Here is a 17,971-nt window from a genome sequence, read left to right as displayed (position 1 = left end):
AAGTTTTAAATTATATTACAGTGTATGGTTACATAACAGCAGACCAGTGATTGAACTGTGACAGATATTAACCTGTGCATAAACAAATGTCTAATTCACAAAACATTTATAAAGGAAAGAAAATATTTGCTTCCTTGCTGGAGACTTCACCATGTTGCCTTATCTTAAACAGTTCACCATTCACTCTTCAGCAGTTATGTAATTCTTTAGGAAATCTGAAATATTTGAATATTATTTCAAATGTTGCACATGAATTGAGACTTTATAATTTTTCTGTTATGGTCTCTTATGTTTACTTAACTCACATGAAGTGAGATAACCTACAGGAAGTCAGGGGAATGCTGATTATCAACCCACAGCTCTAGTCACATGCAAGGAAATACAGAGTATTTGGAATCCGTGAAGTTAATTCCAAAGAGAACTGGACAGCTGTTTCTTCTGCACATCACATCTTAGCTGTATGCTTATCATAACTTGTGTCAATTTCTATTAAAGGCCTCTTCTCTTAAAGGTTTTTCTATCACCTCCCAAAAATCAGACCAGATGGAACATTGAGGACATTAGAGGATTGGCCCAAGGCTGGCTTTTTGGCATGTAGACCTTTATATTGTTTTAAGGCATTTTCATTTTTGTTTGAAAGAGAGAGACACACACAGAGAGAATATCTTGCATCTATTGGTTCACTGGCCAAGTGCCTGCAAGAGCAAAGGCTGGACCAGGATGAAGTCGGGAGACTGGAACTCATTCCAAGTCTCCTACGTGGGTAGGTGGGACCCAAGTTCTTGGCCTGTCTCATGCTGCCTTACAGGGTGTACAGTAGCAGAAAGCTAAAATGGGAAATGGGACTGGGACTCAAACCAGACACTCAGCTGTGGGAAGTGGGCATCCCAAGTGGCATCTTATGGCTGCACTAATGCCTACCCTGGCATGTGAGCCTTTAAAGTAAGAGAAAGAGGAAGGAATAATGGCAGATAGTTGGCTGAACACAACATATCTAAGCAAAGGAATGAGTTCAGTAAGGGTCTTGCAAACACAGAAAGCTGAAGAATCAAAGGAATGACTTAAATAAAGAATAAATATGACAATAGTGGAGGAGCTAGAAGGGAGCTGGAAGAATGGAAAATAATGATAAAAGAGGATGTTTTTGGATTTATTATTTCAGAGGAAGGACAATTCTTGGGAAAGACAGAGTCTAGCATTTGGCCTTGGGAATGGGCTTCTAGAGTAGAATCAGATCCATTTACATGAGAATTTGAAGGAATAGTAAACCAGAATGTGGGCTACATTTCTAATATGGGTATTGGAAATCAACCTACAGGCAACAGAGAGAAGGGTGGGGCCAGAGACCATGAATCTCAGGGAGTACCATGGGATTAATGGTCTTTCCTGGCTGTGCCACTACCATTTGGGTACATCTGATTGGTCAGTGTCAAGTGTGAAGTGCTATTTTTTTTTCCCCAAGTGGAGATGCCTTTTGAATGCTCTTTCAAGGCATGTAAGTGCTTATAAACTAAAAACTTTTGGATAACCCAGTTCATTCAGAGGTAGAAAGCTGAGGATGTTTTAAAATAGACAATGTTTTAAAATTGATGTGGGGGCTGGTTCTATGGCACAGTGGGTGAAAGCCCTGACCTGCAGTGCCAGCATCTGCTCCACTTCCAATCCAGCTCTATGCTATGGCCTGGGATGACAGTAGAAGATGGCTCAAGTCCTTGGTCCCGTGCACCCATGTGGGAGACCCGGAAGAAGCTCCTGGCTCCTGGCTTCGTATCGGCTCAGCTCCAGCTGTTGCGGCCATCTGGGGAGCAAACCAGTGGATAGAAGATCTCTCTCTCTGGCTTTACCTCTCTCTGTAACTTTGTCAAATAAATAAATAAATCTTTAAAAAAAAATTGGTGTGCATTCCAAATTTACCACAAAGGGTTCATGTATTGTTACATGCTAAAGAAAGGACCTGTATTTGTTTAATGATTATTCTCAACCATGGTGGGATTAGCCTGTCCCACCACAAGGATTCTAAACTCTGGTATGGACATAGCATTGTTAGAGTGTTGATATTTCCGTGCTGACTGGATTAGTTGTGATTTCAAGTCTCCCAGGACTGTACTGGCCCATCACTTCCCTGGACTCCTGGGCTCAGGTTTGCATTATGACTTTCCAGGGCCATAAACTCTTTTGCCATCAGAGGCTCTTTCCTCCACTAAAAATTTTTAAAAATATATCCCTGAAAGGGGCCAGCACTGTGGCATAGCGGGTAAAGCCGCTGCCTACAGTGCTGTCATCCCATATGGGCGCCTCCTGGGAAGGCAGTGAAAGGTGGCCCAAGTCCTTGGGCCCCTGCACCCATGTGGGAGACCTGGAAGAAGCTCCTGGCTCCTGGCTTCAGATCGGCGCAGCTCTGGCCATTGCAGCCTACTGAAGAGTAGTGAACCAGCAGATGGAAGACCTCTCTTTCTCTCTTTCTGCCTCTCCTGTCTGTGTAACTCTGACTTTCAAGTAAATAAATAAAAATATTTAAAAATATATATATCGCTGAATTGAGATAAAGAGAAATAGAACCCAAAATGGATTATATTCTTTTTTAAAATTCAAAGCTTATTGAAGAAATCTCTTTCTTAGGCTATATTTTCATAGACAGTTATAAAGGATATCCATCTCCCTGTATAAATAATATCTGAATATTTGTCTCTTAAGACTGTGTTACTGGTTTTTGTTGGTATGTGATGTGACTGTGTTATTATTAATTCTCCTCAAATTATTACCAATGTATCAATGAGTGTTATTACACAAAACGAACACATGCAGTGCTCATTTTTTTCTCCTGGGAGGTATTTTTGGACTTGCATATCCTATTCTATGTAAAATTTCTCTGTGTAATAGCCGCCATCAGTTTCTCCTCTGAGATGTTTATGGAGATTATCCTACCAGCATCATTTTCTGGCTTAGCCATGAGTTTCTGTATCATTTGATAGGATTCATTTTTCAAAATAGTACCTGCTTTTTTTTATTATGCTGAAATGTACACAAGATTTTCCATTTGAATCCACTTTTAGTATATAATTCAGTGGTATTAAGTTTATTCCCATTGCTGTTTTCATTTCCAAAAGTTCTTATTTTAAAGGACAATCAAAGCACTTTTATTATCCCCCTGAAAGTGTTGTGGGTCCTGGGCACTGTGCTTCTTTTGTCTTAAGGCCAAGGTTGCCCGTGGACTCCCCAGAAGCCAGGTGTGTACCTGACTGACTGAAGGCATTTAGGACTTGCTTACCCAGGCTGCCTGATAAGTACTTTGAGTGTCATCCCAGACCAAAATGTGTTTTAGTGAGAGTCAGAAGCAGACATGGAGGCAGCACCCTTAGGAGCCACTTATTTTTTTAAGTCCATTCGCATAAAAGAGACTTCTCAAAGGCTGAAATTGCCCTGAGTTTTCTGCTTCTCAGGAACCTTTTAAAGAAGACTTGCTGAAAACAGGAAGATCTGGAACAGAAAGAACAGGGAAGGGAAGCTAGAGGAAGCATCACTGTGCAAGCTGAATTAACTCTCCATTCTCAGTTCTTTTTAAAAATAAATGTTTCTATTTGAAAGGAAGAGAGGAGAAGAGAGAGACACACACACACAGAGAGAGACAGAGAGAGAGAGAGACAGAGAGAGTGAGACCATGTATCCATTATTTACTTCCTAGACGCCCCCACATCAGTGAGGACTGGGTCAGGCCGGGAACCAAGTACTTGAACTATCACCAATGCATCTCAGGGTGGAATCGAAAGCAGAACTGGATTTGGACCCAGGCACACCAAAATGTGATGCTGGTTTCCCAAGCAGTGTCTTTACTGTTGCACCAAACACTTGCCCCATCCCAGTTCTTTTTAAGTACCCCCCCTTTTTGTTTGGACAGGCAGAGTGGACAATGAGAGAGAGAGAAACAGAGAGAAAGGTCTTCCTTTGCCGTTGGTTTACCCTCCAATGGCCGCTGTGGCCGGTGCACCATACTGATCCGATGGCAGGAGCCAGGTACTTCTCCTGGTCTCCCATGGGGTGCAGGGCCCAAGCACTTGGGCCATCCTCCACTGCACTCCCAGGCCACAGCAGAGAGCTGGCCTGGAAGAGGAGCAACCGGGACAGAATCCAGCGCCTGACCGGGACTAGAACCCGGTGTGCTGGCGCCGTAGGCAGAGGATTAGCCTAGTGAGTCACAGCGCCGGCCTTAAGTCCTTTCATAGTATCCTTGCTGCATTCTCTGACCCTAGTCCTCCCCATGTCCATTTCACTATAGACAGTTCTTTAATTTTCTTCTTCTTCTTTGGTTATTTCAAAACATACAATAGCTTGAAAAGATGTGCTGTATAAATATGGTCACATAGAATAATTATGTATAAACTTTGCTAGAATAAAATAGATTTTGTCAGATTTTTGCTCGGGAAGAGATTACAAGAGGAAGGCAGGGAGGATGGAGGATAAACAGAGGGAGAAATGAATTAACATATTGAACATCTACAGTGTTCCAAGCATTGGCTTTGTTATCTTATATCTGTGTTCTTGCTTAGCCCTCACAATTTTCTTGGGAAACCAACCTTATTAGAGTTATGTATTGAGGAACCTATGTTCCTAAGAGCTTAATTATTAATAATAACACAGCAGATAAGTGTCTAAAGTGAACCCAAGTTTTCAGTCATTTTGTATAAGCATGGCTCAGCAATTATATACCCAACATTTGTAAGCCTTGTTCTCCATACCTTATGATTTATAGGTTTTACAGGACACACAGCAGACTCATAGATGGCAGCACTCCTGCCTCAGAATCAACCCTTGGGACATTCGGATCTGGCTAAAAGGTCCATGAGAGTCTCATAGGCATGGAAAGCCATGACACGGAGGCAAAAAAACAATCTAAATGAAAGATCCTGGTGAACAAGACCCCAGCAGAAGGAACAGGCCATCAAGGAGAGAGGCGCCTTTCTCTGAAGGGAGGAAGGAACCTCCACTGTGATATGGCTTTGACTAAACAAGTTCAGAGTCGGTGAACTCAAGGGGCTTCCATAGCCTAGACAGCTCATGGCAAGAGTCTTGGGTGATTGCTGACGTCATAAATAAGAGTGCCAATTGTTAAATCAACAACAGGAGTCACTGGGTACATGCTCCCCACGTAGGATCTCTGTCCTTAATGTGTTTTACTATGAAACTTAAAAACAACACTACTAGTCGAACAATACCCTATACCTTGTGCGGTTGTGTGAGTGCAGCCTGTTGAAATCCTTGCTTAGTATATACTAAGTTGATCTTCAGTATATGAAGGTGATTGAAAATGAAACTCAATGAAGGGCGGGATGGGAGAGGGAGTGGGAGAGGGGAGGGCCACGGGAGGGAGGGAGGTTGGGGGAGAAGCCACAGCAATACAAAAGTTACACTTTGTAAATTCACATTTATTAAATAAAAAATAACTATATAACAAACAAAAAAAAGAACTTAATACTTTACCCTTTTAGTATTTTTTATGTTCTACTTAAAACTATTGGTTGAACTCTGTAATTAATACACAATTACTCTTAGGTGTTTAATTAATGCTATAACTAGTACTCAAATAGTATTTTACACTTCGTATTTCTGTGTGGGTGCAAACTGTTGAAATCTTTACTTAATATATGCTAAATTGATCTTCTGTATATAAAGATAATTGAAAATGAATCTTGATGTGAATGGAAGGGGAGAGGGAGTGGGAGAGGGGAGTGTTGTGGGTGGGAGGGAAGTTATGGTGGGGGGGAAGCTATTGTAATCCATAAGCTGTACTTTGGAAATGTATGTTCATTAAATAAAATAAAATAAAAATTAAAAATGTGGAAAAAAAACTAAAAAAAGATTTATAGGTTTTAGTAGCATGGTGGTTACTGGTTGGGCTAGGATGTACAGGTTTTTTGGTTGAATACTAGTCTAGATATTGCAGTGACTTTAAGTAGGTTATCCTCAGTGTGGGCGAGACTCATTCAGTCAGTTGAAAGCCTTGAGAGCCAAAAACTAAAGTTTATTGGAGATCAAAAGAATTCTGCACAAGACTGCCATGTAGAAATCTTACCTGTGCATGGAAAGCCAACACACCCTGGAAAAAAAAAAAAAAAAAAAGACCTAAATGGAAGATCTCTGTGAGTGAGATCCCAGTGGAAAGAACGGGTCATCAAAGAAGGAGATACCTTTCTCTGAAGGGAGCAGAGAACTTCCACTTTGACTATGGCCTTGTTGAAATAAGATCAAAGTCGGCGAACTCAAAAGGCTTCCATAGCCTTGGAAACTCATGACTAGAGCCTAGGGAGATTACTGACGCAATAAACAAGAGTGTCAAATTGTTAAGTCAACAACAGGAGTCACTGTGTACTTACTCCTCATGTGGGATCTGTCCTTAGTGTGTTGTCCAATGTGAAATAATGCTATAAATAGTACTGAAACAGTATTTTACACTTTATGTTTCTGTGTGGGTGCAAACTGATGAAATCTTTACTTAATATATGCTAAATCGATCTTCTGTATATAAAGATAATTGAAAATGAATCTTGGTGTGAATGGAAGGGGAGAGGGAGCGGGAGATGGGAGGGGTGTGAGTGGGAGGGAAGTTATGGGGGGGAAGCCATTGTAATCCATCAACTGTACTTTGGAAATTTATATTTACTAAATAAAAAATAAAAAAAATTTTAACAACCAAAAAAAAAAAATCTTGCCTGTGAATTTAAAAGTTGTAGCCTCCATAATCACGTGAGCCAATGTATTAAATTTTCTCTCTAAATCTGCGTGTGTGTGTACGTATGTGTCTATTTATCACCTGCATACACATATGGGGTTATGTCCTGGTAAACCCATAATAAGTTGAAAATTCCACATCAAAAATGCATTTAAGGCTGGCGCCGCGGCTCACTAGGCTAATCCTCTGCCTTGCTGCGCCGGCACACCAGGTTCTAGTCCCGGTCGGGGTGCCGGATTCTGTCCCGGTTGCCCCTCTTCCAGGCCAGCTCTCTGCTGTGGCCAGGGAGTGCAGTGGAGGATGGCCCAAGTGCTTGGGCCCTGCACCCCATGGGAGACCAGGAGAAGTACCTGGCTCCTGCCATCGGATCAGCGCGGTGCGCTGGCCGCAGCGCGCCAGCCGTGGCAGCCATTGGAGGGTGAACCAATGGAAAAGGAAGACCTTTCTCTCTGTCTCTCTCTCTCACTGTCCACTCTGCCTGTCAAAAAAAGAAAAAAAAAAGAAAAAAATGCATTTAAGACACCTAATCTTCCAAATGTCATTACTACCTAGCCTACCTTAAATATGCTGAGAACACTTATATTAGCCTACAGCAGGACAAATCATTTAGCACAAAGCCTAATTCAGACCAAAGTTTTGAATATCTCATTTATATTCACAGATGGATGTTTTGTATACATGATAGGATGCAAAAAACAAAATGCAATATACTGAAAGTGGATAACTGGGCATTTTAAGAGAATATAAACAGCATATCATCAGCTGAGGGAAATATCAAAACTCAAAGTAAAGTGTCTGCCAAGTGCTTTTTCCTTTCACATCATAAAGTTGAACAAATGTAGGTCAAACCATCATAGTTGGAGACCATCACCATGTATCCCACTGGTTATATTTCTCTGGGACCCCCTGACTGAAATAGACAGAATGATCTTCACCAGCTCTCTGGCTCTCAAATTCTGCTGTTGAATTTGATCTGATTCTATCTTATTGATCCTATTCCATTGATTCTACTCCTTGGTTATTTACAACTAAGTAACCATTGCAATTAAAGGTCTTGGTTGACATTTGATTCAACTGTACTTGAAAATTAGGAGATAAATATTTTAACTCAACTCATGTATCATCAACCTTGAGAAGTTGTGGGGTTTAAGTGCTCAGGAAATGCAGATCCTTGCACTTTGTGGAGCTGGGTTCTTGTGGTCTGGTTTCTCATAAAATTTTACTTTCGTGTTATATTGCCTTCTGAAGTCAAGTATCCATGATAAGCCTTTTATTTCTGGGTCAAAGCATAAATCTCAACTTTGTTTCAGAGAGTTGGGGATTATGGGAGATTTTAATTTTCTTTCTTTTGATTATCTTTACCTTCTACAGTGAGCATATTTGACCTTTGTAAAGAAGAAAAAGGTTTGAAAAAATCAAGACCCCTAAGCGCCAAATTTATCCATAACACATTAGGTCACACCATTAGAGATGTAAAATGGTAATAGTTGTAAATGTCCTCACATAATGTAGACTGAAAACAATAAAAAAATTATATATGTGCTTTATATCATTGAAGCTAGGGACCATCACAATTTGGACTTGAAAGAAAAAATGTATCAATGGCTAATATTTAATAGTACAGTTATTAGGTTTTGATGCTGGACATAGCTAACATTTGTGTGTTATTAATCTGTAAATCTTTTTTGTGAAGTGTTTGTTTACATAGATGTGCATGTTTTGCTTTGTTATAAGCTTTACTCTGTTGACTAGATTTGTTTATAATATAGCAAGTTATATTTATACCCAGTCTGAATTTTATACCTTTTTTTTAGCTTTTTACTTTCTATGCCTGTTATCCTTTAGTTAAATACTACCTGTTTTTGTTGCAAATGCTCTTTCCTTCTAGAATTTTATCAAATAAAAGGGGGTAGTTAATATTTGTTAAATATATAACAAAATATATCAAACTAATGACATAGTTATTGTGACTACATTTGGCAGTTACTCTTAATGCATGTAATCTAATCATTTGCAGAAAAATATGAAATAGAAATAAAACTACTTGGGAGCAGATGTTTGGCACAGCAGCATGTCTGCATCCCTTAATAGAGTACCTAGCTTTGAGTCCATTTCTGATTCCAACTTCCTGCTAATATGCACCCTGGGAGGCAGCAGGTATTGGCACACGTACTTGTGTCCCTGCCACCCATGCGACAGGGACCAGACTGAGTTCAAGCTCCTGACTTAATCCTAACTCATCCCCAGTTCTTGTGGGCATTTGAAGAGTGAACCAGCAGATGGAAGGTCTCTGTCTCTCTGTCTTTCAGATAAAAGAAAAATTATAAATAAAACAAATAGGATTATTTCAAGTTTAGCTAAAGAAATATGAGAGGGGGCCTTTCTCCCAGTGGTGTCCATGGTTGATAAAGTAGATTTGACTGTAGAGGGATTGTTCTCCCACACTGCTTGCCGCGTGTGCTTCTGTTAGAGACAGCCTTGTTAGAGGAAGCAGGTCCTCAGTGAAGTGTGTGGAGGTGGTAAAGACTTTTATGCATGACATATACTGAAAATAATGAAGCAAAACAGCACAGTAATTGACTTCCAGATCTACCTTCATTCCAGCCAGTGTGACATTAACTTATATATGCTAGAGTCTCAAACGCTTTTTAGAAAGTAACTAGAATATCCAAAACAAGCATACTTACAGGCATTCTAGGGAGGAAGGGCCTTCACTGTCCTAACGCCAGGTGGCTAATGACTCTCTTTAGTGCCGGACACAAGGTTAGTTCACAGAAACTGATTTGGCCAGGAAACATAACCGATTATGCATGTTAATTGATGATCTGGATGAAGGAATTGAGATTATGCTTTCAAATTGTCTTACATATCAAATTAGGCCAAATTAATGATGTTCCCAAAGGCAAGCCTAAAACTGAAAGTGACCTTGAAAACTAAAACTATCAAAAATAAAAGATCCTGGGGCCGGCACTGTGGTGTAGTGGGTAAAGCCGCCGCCTGCAGTGTTGGCATCCCACATGGGTGCCGGTTTAAGTCCCGGCTGCTTCACTTCCAATGCAGCTCTGCTATGGCCTGGGAAAGCAATGTAAAATGGCCCAAGTCCTTGGTCCCCTGCACCCATGTGGGAGACCCAGAAGAAGCTCCTGGCTCCTGGCTTCAGATCGGGGCAGCTCCGGCTGTTGCAGCTAATTGGGGAGTGAACCAGTGGATGGAAGACTTCTCTCTCTGCCTCTCCTTTTCTCTCTGTGTAACTCTGACTTTCAAATAAATAAATAAATCTTTTTTAAAAAATAAAAGATTCTAAAGAAAAAGGATGAAATCAAATAAGAAGGGGCCAGTGCTGTGGCATAGTGGGTTAAGACTCTGCCTGCAGTGCTGGCATCCCATATGTGCCCTGGTTCTAATCCTAGTTGCTCCTCTCCTGATCAGTTCTCTCCTATGGCCTGGGAAAGCAGTAGAAGATGGCCTAAGTGCTTGGATCCCTGTACCCACTTGGGAGACTCAGAAAAAGCTGGCTCCTGGTTTTGGATTGGCTCAGCCCTGGCCATTTGAGGAGTGAACTAGTGGATGGAAGACCTTTTTCTCTGTCTATAACTCTACCTCATAAATAAATAAATAAATAAATAAAATGAGAAGAGCTATAAACAAAGGACAGCCTACTGAAGAATTTTTTAAAATGGGGTGAATATTGTGTACACAAATGACCTGAAAACAGCAAACTCATTTTATTCTGAAAACAAGATACAGGAGAAAATAATGCTTAGAGTGAGGGCATAGTACCTGATATGGTTTGAATATGATTTGTGGCCTGCAAGGGTCTATTTTATTAGCAGGAGACTCCATCCTCAAGATGGTACAATGAGAGAAAGTGGACCTTCCAAGAAATGGGCTGCAATGTGAGTCATTAGGAGTTGCCTTGGGATTGTAGTTCTCCCATGACCCCTGTGGCGGTTACTTGAGAGGGCTGTTATACAAGGATGAAGCTGGGCACTGCCCATGCTCTGATGTCCGTGCTCTGACCACTTGCTCCAGCGTGTGCTCCTGCCATTGCCATCCTCCATCCTCCATCCTCCATCCTCCATCCTCCATGGGCCCTTCATCTATCACTGAGCTGAAGGTGCCACTTACCCTTGGAATTGCAGAACTGTGAGCAAAATAAACCTCTTTTTGTCATAAGTAGTTTGTGTCAAGTATTTCCTTTGTAGTGGAAACCTAACAAGGAAAGCACCCTAGTGGCTAGCAGGATGGAGTGGAGCGCGTCTCATCAATGCATTTTACTGATAGGAGTGGAGAAAACATGTTCTGTGTGCCCTTCATCCTTCATCATAAGGAAAGTTTGAACATGGGACCCATCCCTGAAGCATCCTAACCTTGCCATGATCTGTTCAAGAAAAAGAAGGAGGAAGACAATTCAGAGTATCCCCTAGTAGTGATTCTCTTGCTATAGTGTTAGTGGTTTGCATTTCTGCAGTGCCTGCTTAGCATTAGTGTTCAACTCTCTGATACTCTTCTTTTCTACCATTTCTCAGCCTGTTTCACTGAACTTCATCAACCTTTGAGCAGTTCATCCCAACGTGCTAGAGACTGATGGCTCCTATTGAGCTTTATTGAGTCTTGGTCTCCATCTTGCCTCTTTGGAAGTTAGCAATGCTGGTTACCAGTGCATTCTTCATCCTCCCTCCTCATTCATGTCTTAGCTTATCACAGCAATCCATCTTTACCTCTCCTCTGTTCTTCCTTAAGGGCCCAACAGTGGGCATCCCTGACTTCTGTGTCTTAAAAACACTGCTCCTATCATTTTATATAGTCATCCACTCCTGTGTTTCTGCAGGTAATGTTTTAGTACTATGTAATTTCATACTTACAGGAAAGTCTTCAGAACTGCACAAGGAATTCCCATTTAATCTTTAAGCAGAGTCACCAGTTCTTTACCATATGGGAGTAGGCTGGAGACATTATGCCCCTTTACCCCTAAATTTTTCAATGTGTGTTTCCTAAAAATAAACACACATGGCTATGCTATTGCTTTCAACCTTAGTAAAATTGATACAGTACAGTTACATAATTCACAGTCCACATGCAAATATCATCTGTGGTCCAAGTAATGTTCTTTATAGCTATTTTTTCTCTGCCAAGGATTACTACTGCACATGGGGCACTGACTTCTCTCCAGGCCATCTGTCCCACAGCACCACCTTCCAAATAACATTATGTACTCATGTCATCTCAAATTAAAAATGTCTAAAGTGTGACTCATCATTTTCCCATAAAATGAGTCCTCCCAATCCCCCTGTCTTTCTCCTTCTTTTTAGTGGTGTTATAACTCTCCTAAGTCATCCAGGCTTGAAGCTGTGAATCATCTTTGGTTCCTTTTCTCAGTTAGCTGTGTTAGTCCTCTAAGTTCTTCTTGGGAAACGTCTTTTCCAGTCTGGGTCTGTATACACCATTATATATTAAGGCCCACTCATTCTGCGCTTCAGACAAATTCTTCCAGTTACCTATACCAACTTGAAGGCCTCAGAAAAAGCTTGCAATATTTGTCCTACCTTAAGTAAACTTTGTCAGAATTCAGGGTCTGTGTAATACCCAATTTGGGCCAGCCAACAATGTGTGGTAATCCACAAATCTGTTTCTATACACAATGTCTAAATATTTCTTCCCACCTCCATTAAGGAAATGTTGGGCAAAGATTTAGCTGTTACATTAGGGTGTTGAAAATGTGCCAACTGTCTACAACTCGCATATGCAGAGGAAACGTTTCTGAGTGTACCTGGTCCAGCACCAGTAGGAAAATGCTTGATCTTCACTCTGTTGAAAACAAAGTTCACAGAGATGGATTTGGCCAGGAAAACCATTCAAAGCTCAGTCTGCCTCCTTAATTTCCCTCCTTCATCTAGAAAGTGTTTAATCTCTCCTGAAAAAAATTCTCACTTTCTTAGAGATGCTCTCCCATATGCCACATGCAGAATCAAGCTAACATAGCACAACAGAGACTACTGTCCTTTAAAAAGTCTGCTTACGAGGTTGGCTCTTGGCTGGCATCTGGAAACTTGGCTTTCAGAATCAGAATTCCCTGATTAGGAAGGCTCCCTGTGCCTAAACTGCTTGTGCATTCAATATGGTTTGTGCTGAACACCTGCTGTCTTCTGAGAGTCTGCATTTTTGAAACAGGCTCGGCTTAGAGGATGCCTGCATGACGAGCCCCAGTGAAAATCCTGGGCACCTTCTCCAGTGAGATTCCCTCATAGACAGCATTTTAAACTGACTGTTGGGGGAATTACACTAATCTTGTGTGACTCCACTGGGAGAGGATGCCTGAAACTTTGTACCTGGTTTCTACTGGACTTCAGGCTGAGTGCCTTTTCTCTTTGCTGATTTTACTTCATTTCTTTTTGCTGTAATAAATCATACACACATACAAGGTACTTAAAATGGAATTAAAAGATAAATTAATTCTGTTGCAAAAAATTTTGAAATCCATGCTTAGTTTTTTTTTAATAATTTTCATTTCTTATGAACTTTTTGAAGTCCCTTCATATGCAGGGACCCTTTGTATGCATGTGAGTCCTAGAAAACCATCAACCTCAAGGGTGACCTCAAAGATTTTGACATCTACTTTTATCCTTGAAAAGAGAGGCAGCAATTTGTTTTCTAAATATGGCTAGGCTTTGTGTTCCTATTCCATATACTCTTACTATATAATTTTGACACTTGTCCCATTAAGTGCAGAGTCTGGGATACCTCTTTTAGAATCTGAATGAGTTGTGACTGTAGTAGAGGTGATACGATTTGACTTCTGAGACTAGGTGATAAAAAGCATTACACTTTCCTGGTTCATTTTGTGGGATGCTCATTCTCTCTCTCTCTCTTTAAAATGTTTATTTGAAAGGCAGAGTAGAGAGAGGGAGAGAGGGAGAGAGGGAGAGAGGGAGAGAGAGAGAGAGAGAGAGAGAGAGAGAGAGAGAGAGAAAGAATCTTCTATCTGTTGATTCACTCTCCAAATGGCCACAATGGCTGGAGCTGGGCTGGTCTGAAGCCCGGAGCCAGTAGCTTCCTCCAGGTCTCCCACGTGGGTGCAGGGGCCCAAAGACTTAGACCATCTTCCACTACTTTCCCAGGTGCATTAGCAGGGAGCCAGATTGGAAGTAGAGCAGCTGGGAATTGAACCTGTGCTCATATAGGATACTGTCACCATAGGTGGCTTTACCCGCTATGCCACAATGCCAGCCCAAGGATACTCATTCTCAAAACTCAGCCAACATGTTGTGAAGAAGCCGAAGCAAGCTTGTGGAGAGGGCCTATATAGTTGTGCCAGCCAACAGCCCCAGTGGAGATCCCAGCTGGCACCAACTGCCAATTGGAATCGGAGATGTTTCCAGTCCCCCAGTACTCAACTCCCTCTCAACTTTGAGGTCTTCCAGCTGAGGACCCAGGCCTTGTGGAGCAGAGAGATGCTGTCTTTGTGTACCTCATGCAAATTCCTGATCTGAATGTGTAATGTTTTACATTGCTACGTGCAGGGTGGTTTTTCATGTTGTACTGGTGATGATAGCTCTTCCTTAGGTGGCACCCAGATACAGGGAGACAGAGATACGACATAACATCCTGACACAGAAGGCAAGTGTAGTGTTTTCTAGTTGATGTTCTCTGTCTCTTCTGGTCCCTGGAGGGATATCTTTAGTCTACCTGGTTGCTCTTTTCCTTGTTGGCATTAATGGGTGAAGCATGTGAATTTTGTAACTGACAGTCTTTTTCTCTTTCTTTCTGGGCTGGGCCGGAGCCCAGATAACATATCTGGGGTGATTCAGCTTCACTTCCACTCCTGTAGATACTGTAGACCTCACAGCAGCCTTTGTGACTCCCGTGCAAGCCCAGCTCCAATGTGCAGCTCAGTACCCCTGCTGGCACTGCCTCTGCAGACTTGTAGCCATCCTAGGCTCTTTTCTAGCCACATGGTACCGAAAGTGGCTTGGGGTGGTGAATCTTGGAGAATTGCCTCATTCAACCAGGCTAGGCCAATGAGACAGTGGACTAAGAAGTGTTCTGTTTCAGGAATTTCCTTTTTTTTTTTTTAACTTTTATTTAGTAAATATAATTTTCCGAAGTACAGTTGATGGATTCCCATGGCTTCCCCACCCCCATAACTTCCCTCCCACCTGCACCCCTCCCATCTCCCGCTCCCTCTCCCATTCCATTCATACCAAGATTCATTTTCAATTATCTTTATATACAGAAGATCAATTTAGTATATATTAAGTAAAGATTTCATCAGTTTGCACCCACACAGAACATAAAGTGTAAAATACTGTTTGAGTACTAGTTATAGCATCAATTCACATTGGACAACACATTAAGGACAGAGATCCCACCTGAGGATCAAGTGCACAGTGACTCCTGTTGTTGACTTAACAATTTGACACTCTTGTTAATGGCATCAGAAATCTCCCTAGGCTCTAGTCATGAGTTTCCAAGGCTATGGAAGCCTCTTGAGTTTGCTGACTTTGATCTTAGACAAGGTCATAGTCAAAGTGGAAGTTCTCTCCTCCCTTCAGAGAAAGGTACCTCCTTCTTTGATGACCTGTTCTTTCCACTGGGATCTCACTCACAGAGATCTTTCATTTAGGTTTTTTTTTTTTTTTTTTTTTTTTTTTTTTTGCCAGAGTGTCTTGGCTTTCCATGCCTGAAATACTCTCATGGGCTCTTCAGCCAGATCAGAGATGGGGCACACCCCCTATGTTTTTCATGCCATTATTCTCATTTGTTTAATGGCTTCTCTCTGTTAAGGTCAAAGGGATTCTGCCCAATTAAAGTCTAGGGATGGGACAATAAGGAAACACTTTGCTCTTTATGCTGTGCTGTTTTGCTTTGCCATTATTTTTTTCTCCCCACCATTTCTTCAGACAGATAGGCAGGCAGACTCTTCCCTATCTTACTTCTCTCTCTAACTCTTCTCTAAGCTTACAAAACAAAGGATATTTTCTCTCCATATTTAGAGAATTCTTTGTTGATTATTGATACTCTAAAGTCCTCAAGACTGAAACTTGGATTACGAGGCCATTATCTTGATGAAAAAAATCCCATTTTTCATATTAGAAGCTGATATTATTTTGCTTTTTGATTGGCATTTTTCTGGAAGAAATTTCAGTCTCCCCTTGAGCAAATGAATGGTTCATACACCCAAAGGGGAAAACATAGTAATAATTTTCAAGTTATTGTCCCTTCAGTGGTGTGACTGGTACACCAAATTACTGGCTCGTCCAGGACTCCCATTGTCTTAGTTTTTCCATGAATCTGAGCTGCAGTGAATATGAGGCCCTTTAAGGTTATTCTTGGTGCACCTGCTTTCTCCTGTTCTGTTCTGTGCCTTTTGAGTTGAGCTTTGAAAAGCATACTTGCTTCTGTTTTCCTATGATAAATTATACCCTCCAGGTTCCTAGTCATTTGTTCTAATTTTTGAATACCTGCTTTATTCACCTATTCCATCTTTTCATCCTTCTACAAATTACTATTTTCCTTCATGCTTATCCTTTTTTATATAGACACCCTGATCACTTGATTTTGACCCATTTTCTTACTCTGCTTCTATGTGCCTCAGGGTTTCAATATTACAGAGGATATGTTGCGTGTATGTTAGTGAGGATGTTTTTTAGTAAGATGAGTGCAACCTGTGGGTGATTCTGTGCTTGGCTGGGAGACTGCAAGGCTAGCCCATGCAAGAGGTTAAGACAGCATGGCACACCATGCCTCCCAGGAGAGACCCTGGTTGAGGACTCAGCACACTGGGACATACACCTGACCTGACTGCTGGCAAGTGGCAGAAGCCCCAGGCACATTTCCTCCACCCCCACTTCGTGTTGAAGGGCCTTGTAATTTTCAACTAGCTATATAACTGCTGAGTGTGACCCATGGAGACCCATAAAGACCACCTGGAAGGCTGCATGGACTATGTGACCTTCAAGCTGATTGGAGAAACATAGAGGTGCCAGTATCTGCTTTATCCTATAGAGTTAGTGTTGCTACCCTGAACTAGCTACTCCTCTTTGCCTGCCCTATAAAGCTTGTGCTGACTGTTAATAAATGGGCATGTTCACCGAAACTGTCTCCTGTGCTTCTTGTTGAAGAATGCTGTTGCCCCACCATCCCAACAGTGTGGGTCTCACAGGATGAGCCCACAGAAATGCAGCTCAGATTGGATCAAACAATAAAAAGAATTTATTGGCTCACATTTTTTGGAAAGCCATGTATCAGGAAAGAATTGAAATAGCAATGCCATCATGTTTCTTATGGACTCTAAATCTGCCTTTTGTAGTATTGGTTTTATGCTAGAATGGTTATAGGAAGGCTGCCAACAGCAACCTGGGCTAGACGCTCCAGCATTTATGTCCAGTAATGGAAAAAGAGCTTCTTTCACCAAGCCATTTTTAATAAGTTTTAGTTATAATATGTCTTGACAAATTCAAGTTACAAGTCTAACTCTGAACCCACCACTGTTGTTGAAAATGGGGTGAGACTATTCTGATTGTCTTAGGCTAGTTACATTCTACCCCTAGACCTGTGACTGTGGGCAGTCCCACTCCAATTGCATGGCAGGTACACATAGGGAATGAGAGAAACAGATTCAGTAATGAATTAGACAGAAATTTGCCTGAGTGGATTTTGCTCAGTGTTCACTGACTTCAGTCTTATAGCTTGAAGTCATCCATAGTGGAAGTATGTATGCCACAGAAATTGTCAAATTACTGTGGTATATTTTTTTGAAGATTTGTTTATTTATTTGAAACACAGAGTGACAAAGAGAAAGAGTAGAAACTTCAGCCCTGACTGAACTCCATCCAGAAACTCCGTCCATGTCTCCCATATGGTAAAGACTCAAGTACTTGGATCAGAAGCAGAGACAAATTTTGATCCTGGGCACTCTGATATGGGATATGTGTCCCAAGTGGCAGCTTAACCTGCTGTGCCACAGTGCCCACTCCTAAAATTTATTTTAGAGCTAGTTTATCAAGAAACCACTGACAGTGTGAGGTCCTTGGTGTAACGTGTGTCAGCAGACAACAGCTTCTTAATTAGTTTACCCAATTTCAGAATTGTTTCCCTCAGTGCATTCATTCCCTTTTCACTAACAGCTTTACTAAATGTAACTCCACATACCATAAAATTGATCCTTTTTAAGTACACAAAGAGAGGCTTTTGGCATATTACAAGATTGTACAATAATCCCCATAGTCAATTTTGGAACATTTCCAT

At 41.3% G+C, this 17,971-nt stretch overlaps 1 protein-coding gene across 8 annotated transcripts in view; it reads left to right on the top strand.

Annotated features, from left to right (window-relative positions):
* CFAP95 (cilia and flagella associated protein 95) overlaps nucleotides 1-17,971 on the top strand; it is a 126,943-nt gene that overhangs the window by 103,338 nt on the left and 5,634 nt on the right. For 2 of the 8 annotated variants that reach the window (XM_051846472.3, XM_051846489.3), the window contains exon 6: nucleotides 1,668-1,892. The exons of 4 other annotated variants lie outside the window; for them this stretch is intronic. In XM_051846472.3, the coding sequence (XP_051702432.2) occupies nucleotides 1,668-1,856 (189 nt within the window). In that variant the 3' untranslated portion in view covers nucleotides 1,857-1,892. Of the gene's footprint in view, nucleotides 1-511; nucleotides 1,609-1,667; nucleotides 1,893-17,971 lie in introns of those variants that run through there. 2 more of the 8 variants (XM_070050972.2, XM_089336894.1) reach the window with 2 other exon arrangements.

The sequence above is a fragment of the Oryctolagus cuniculus genome, chromosome 1, assembly GCF_051225735.1.
Source record: "Oryctolagus cuniculus isolate XC-2025 breed Fujian yellow rabbit chromosome 1, ASM5122573v1, whole genome shotgun sequence".
NCBI lineage: Eukaryota > Metazoa > Chordata > Mammalia > Lagomorpha > Leporidae > Oryctolagus > Oryctolagus cuniculus.
The sequence above is the reverse complement of the archived record's forward strand: the minus strand, read 5'-3'. Positions and strand labels throughout refer to the sequence as shown.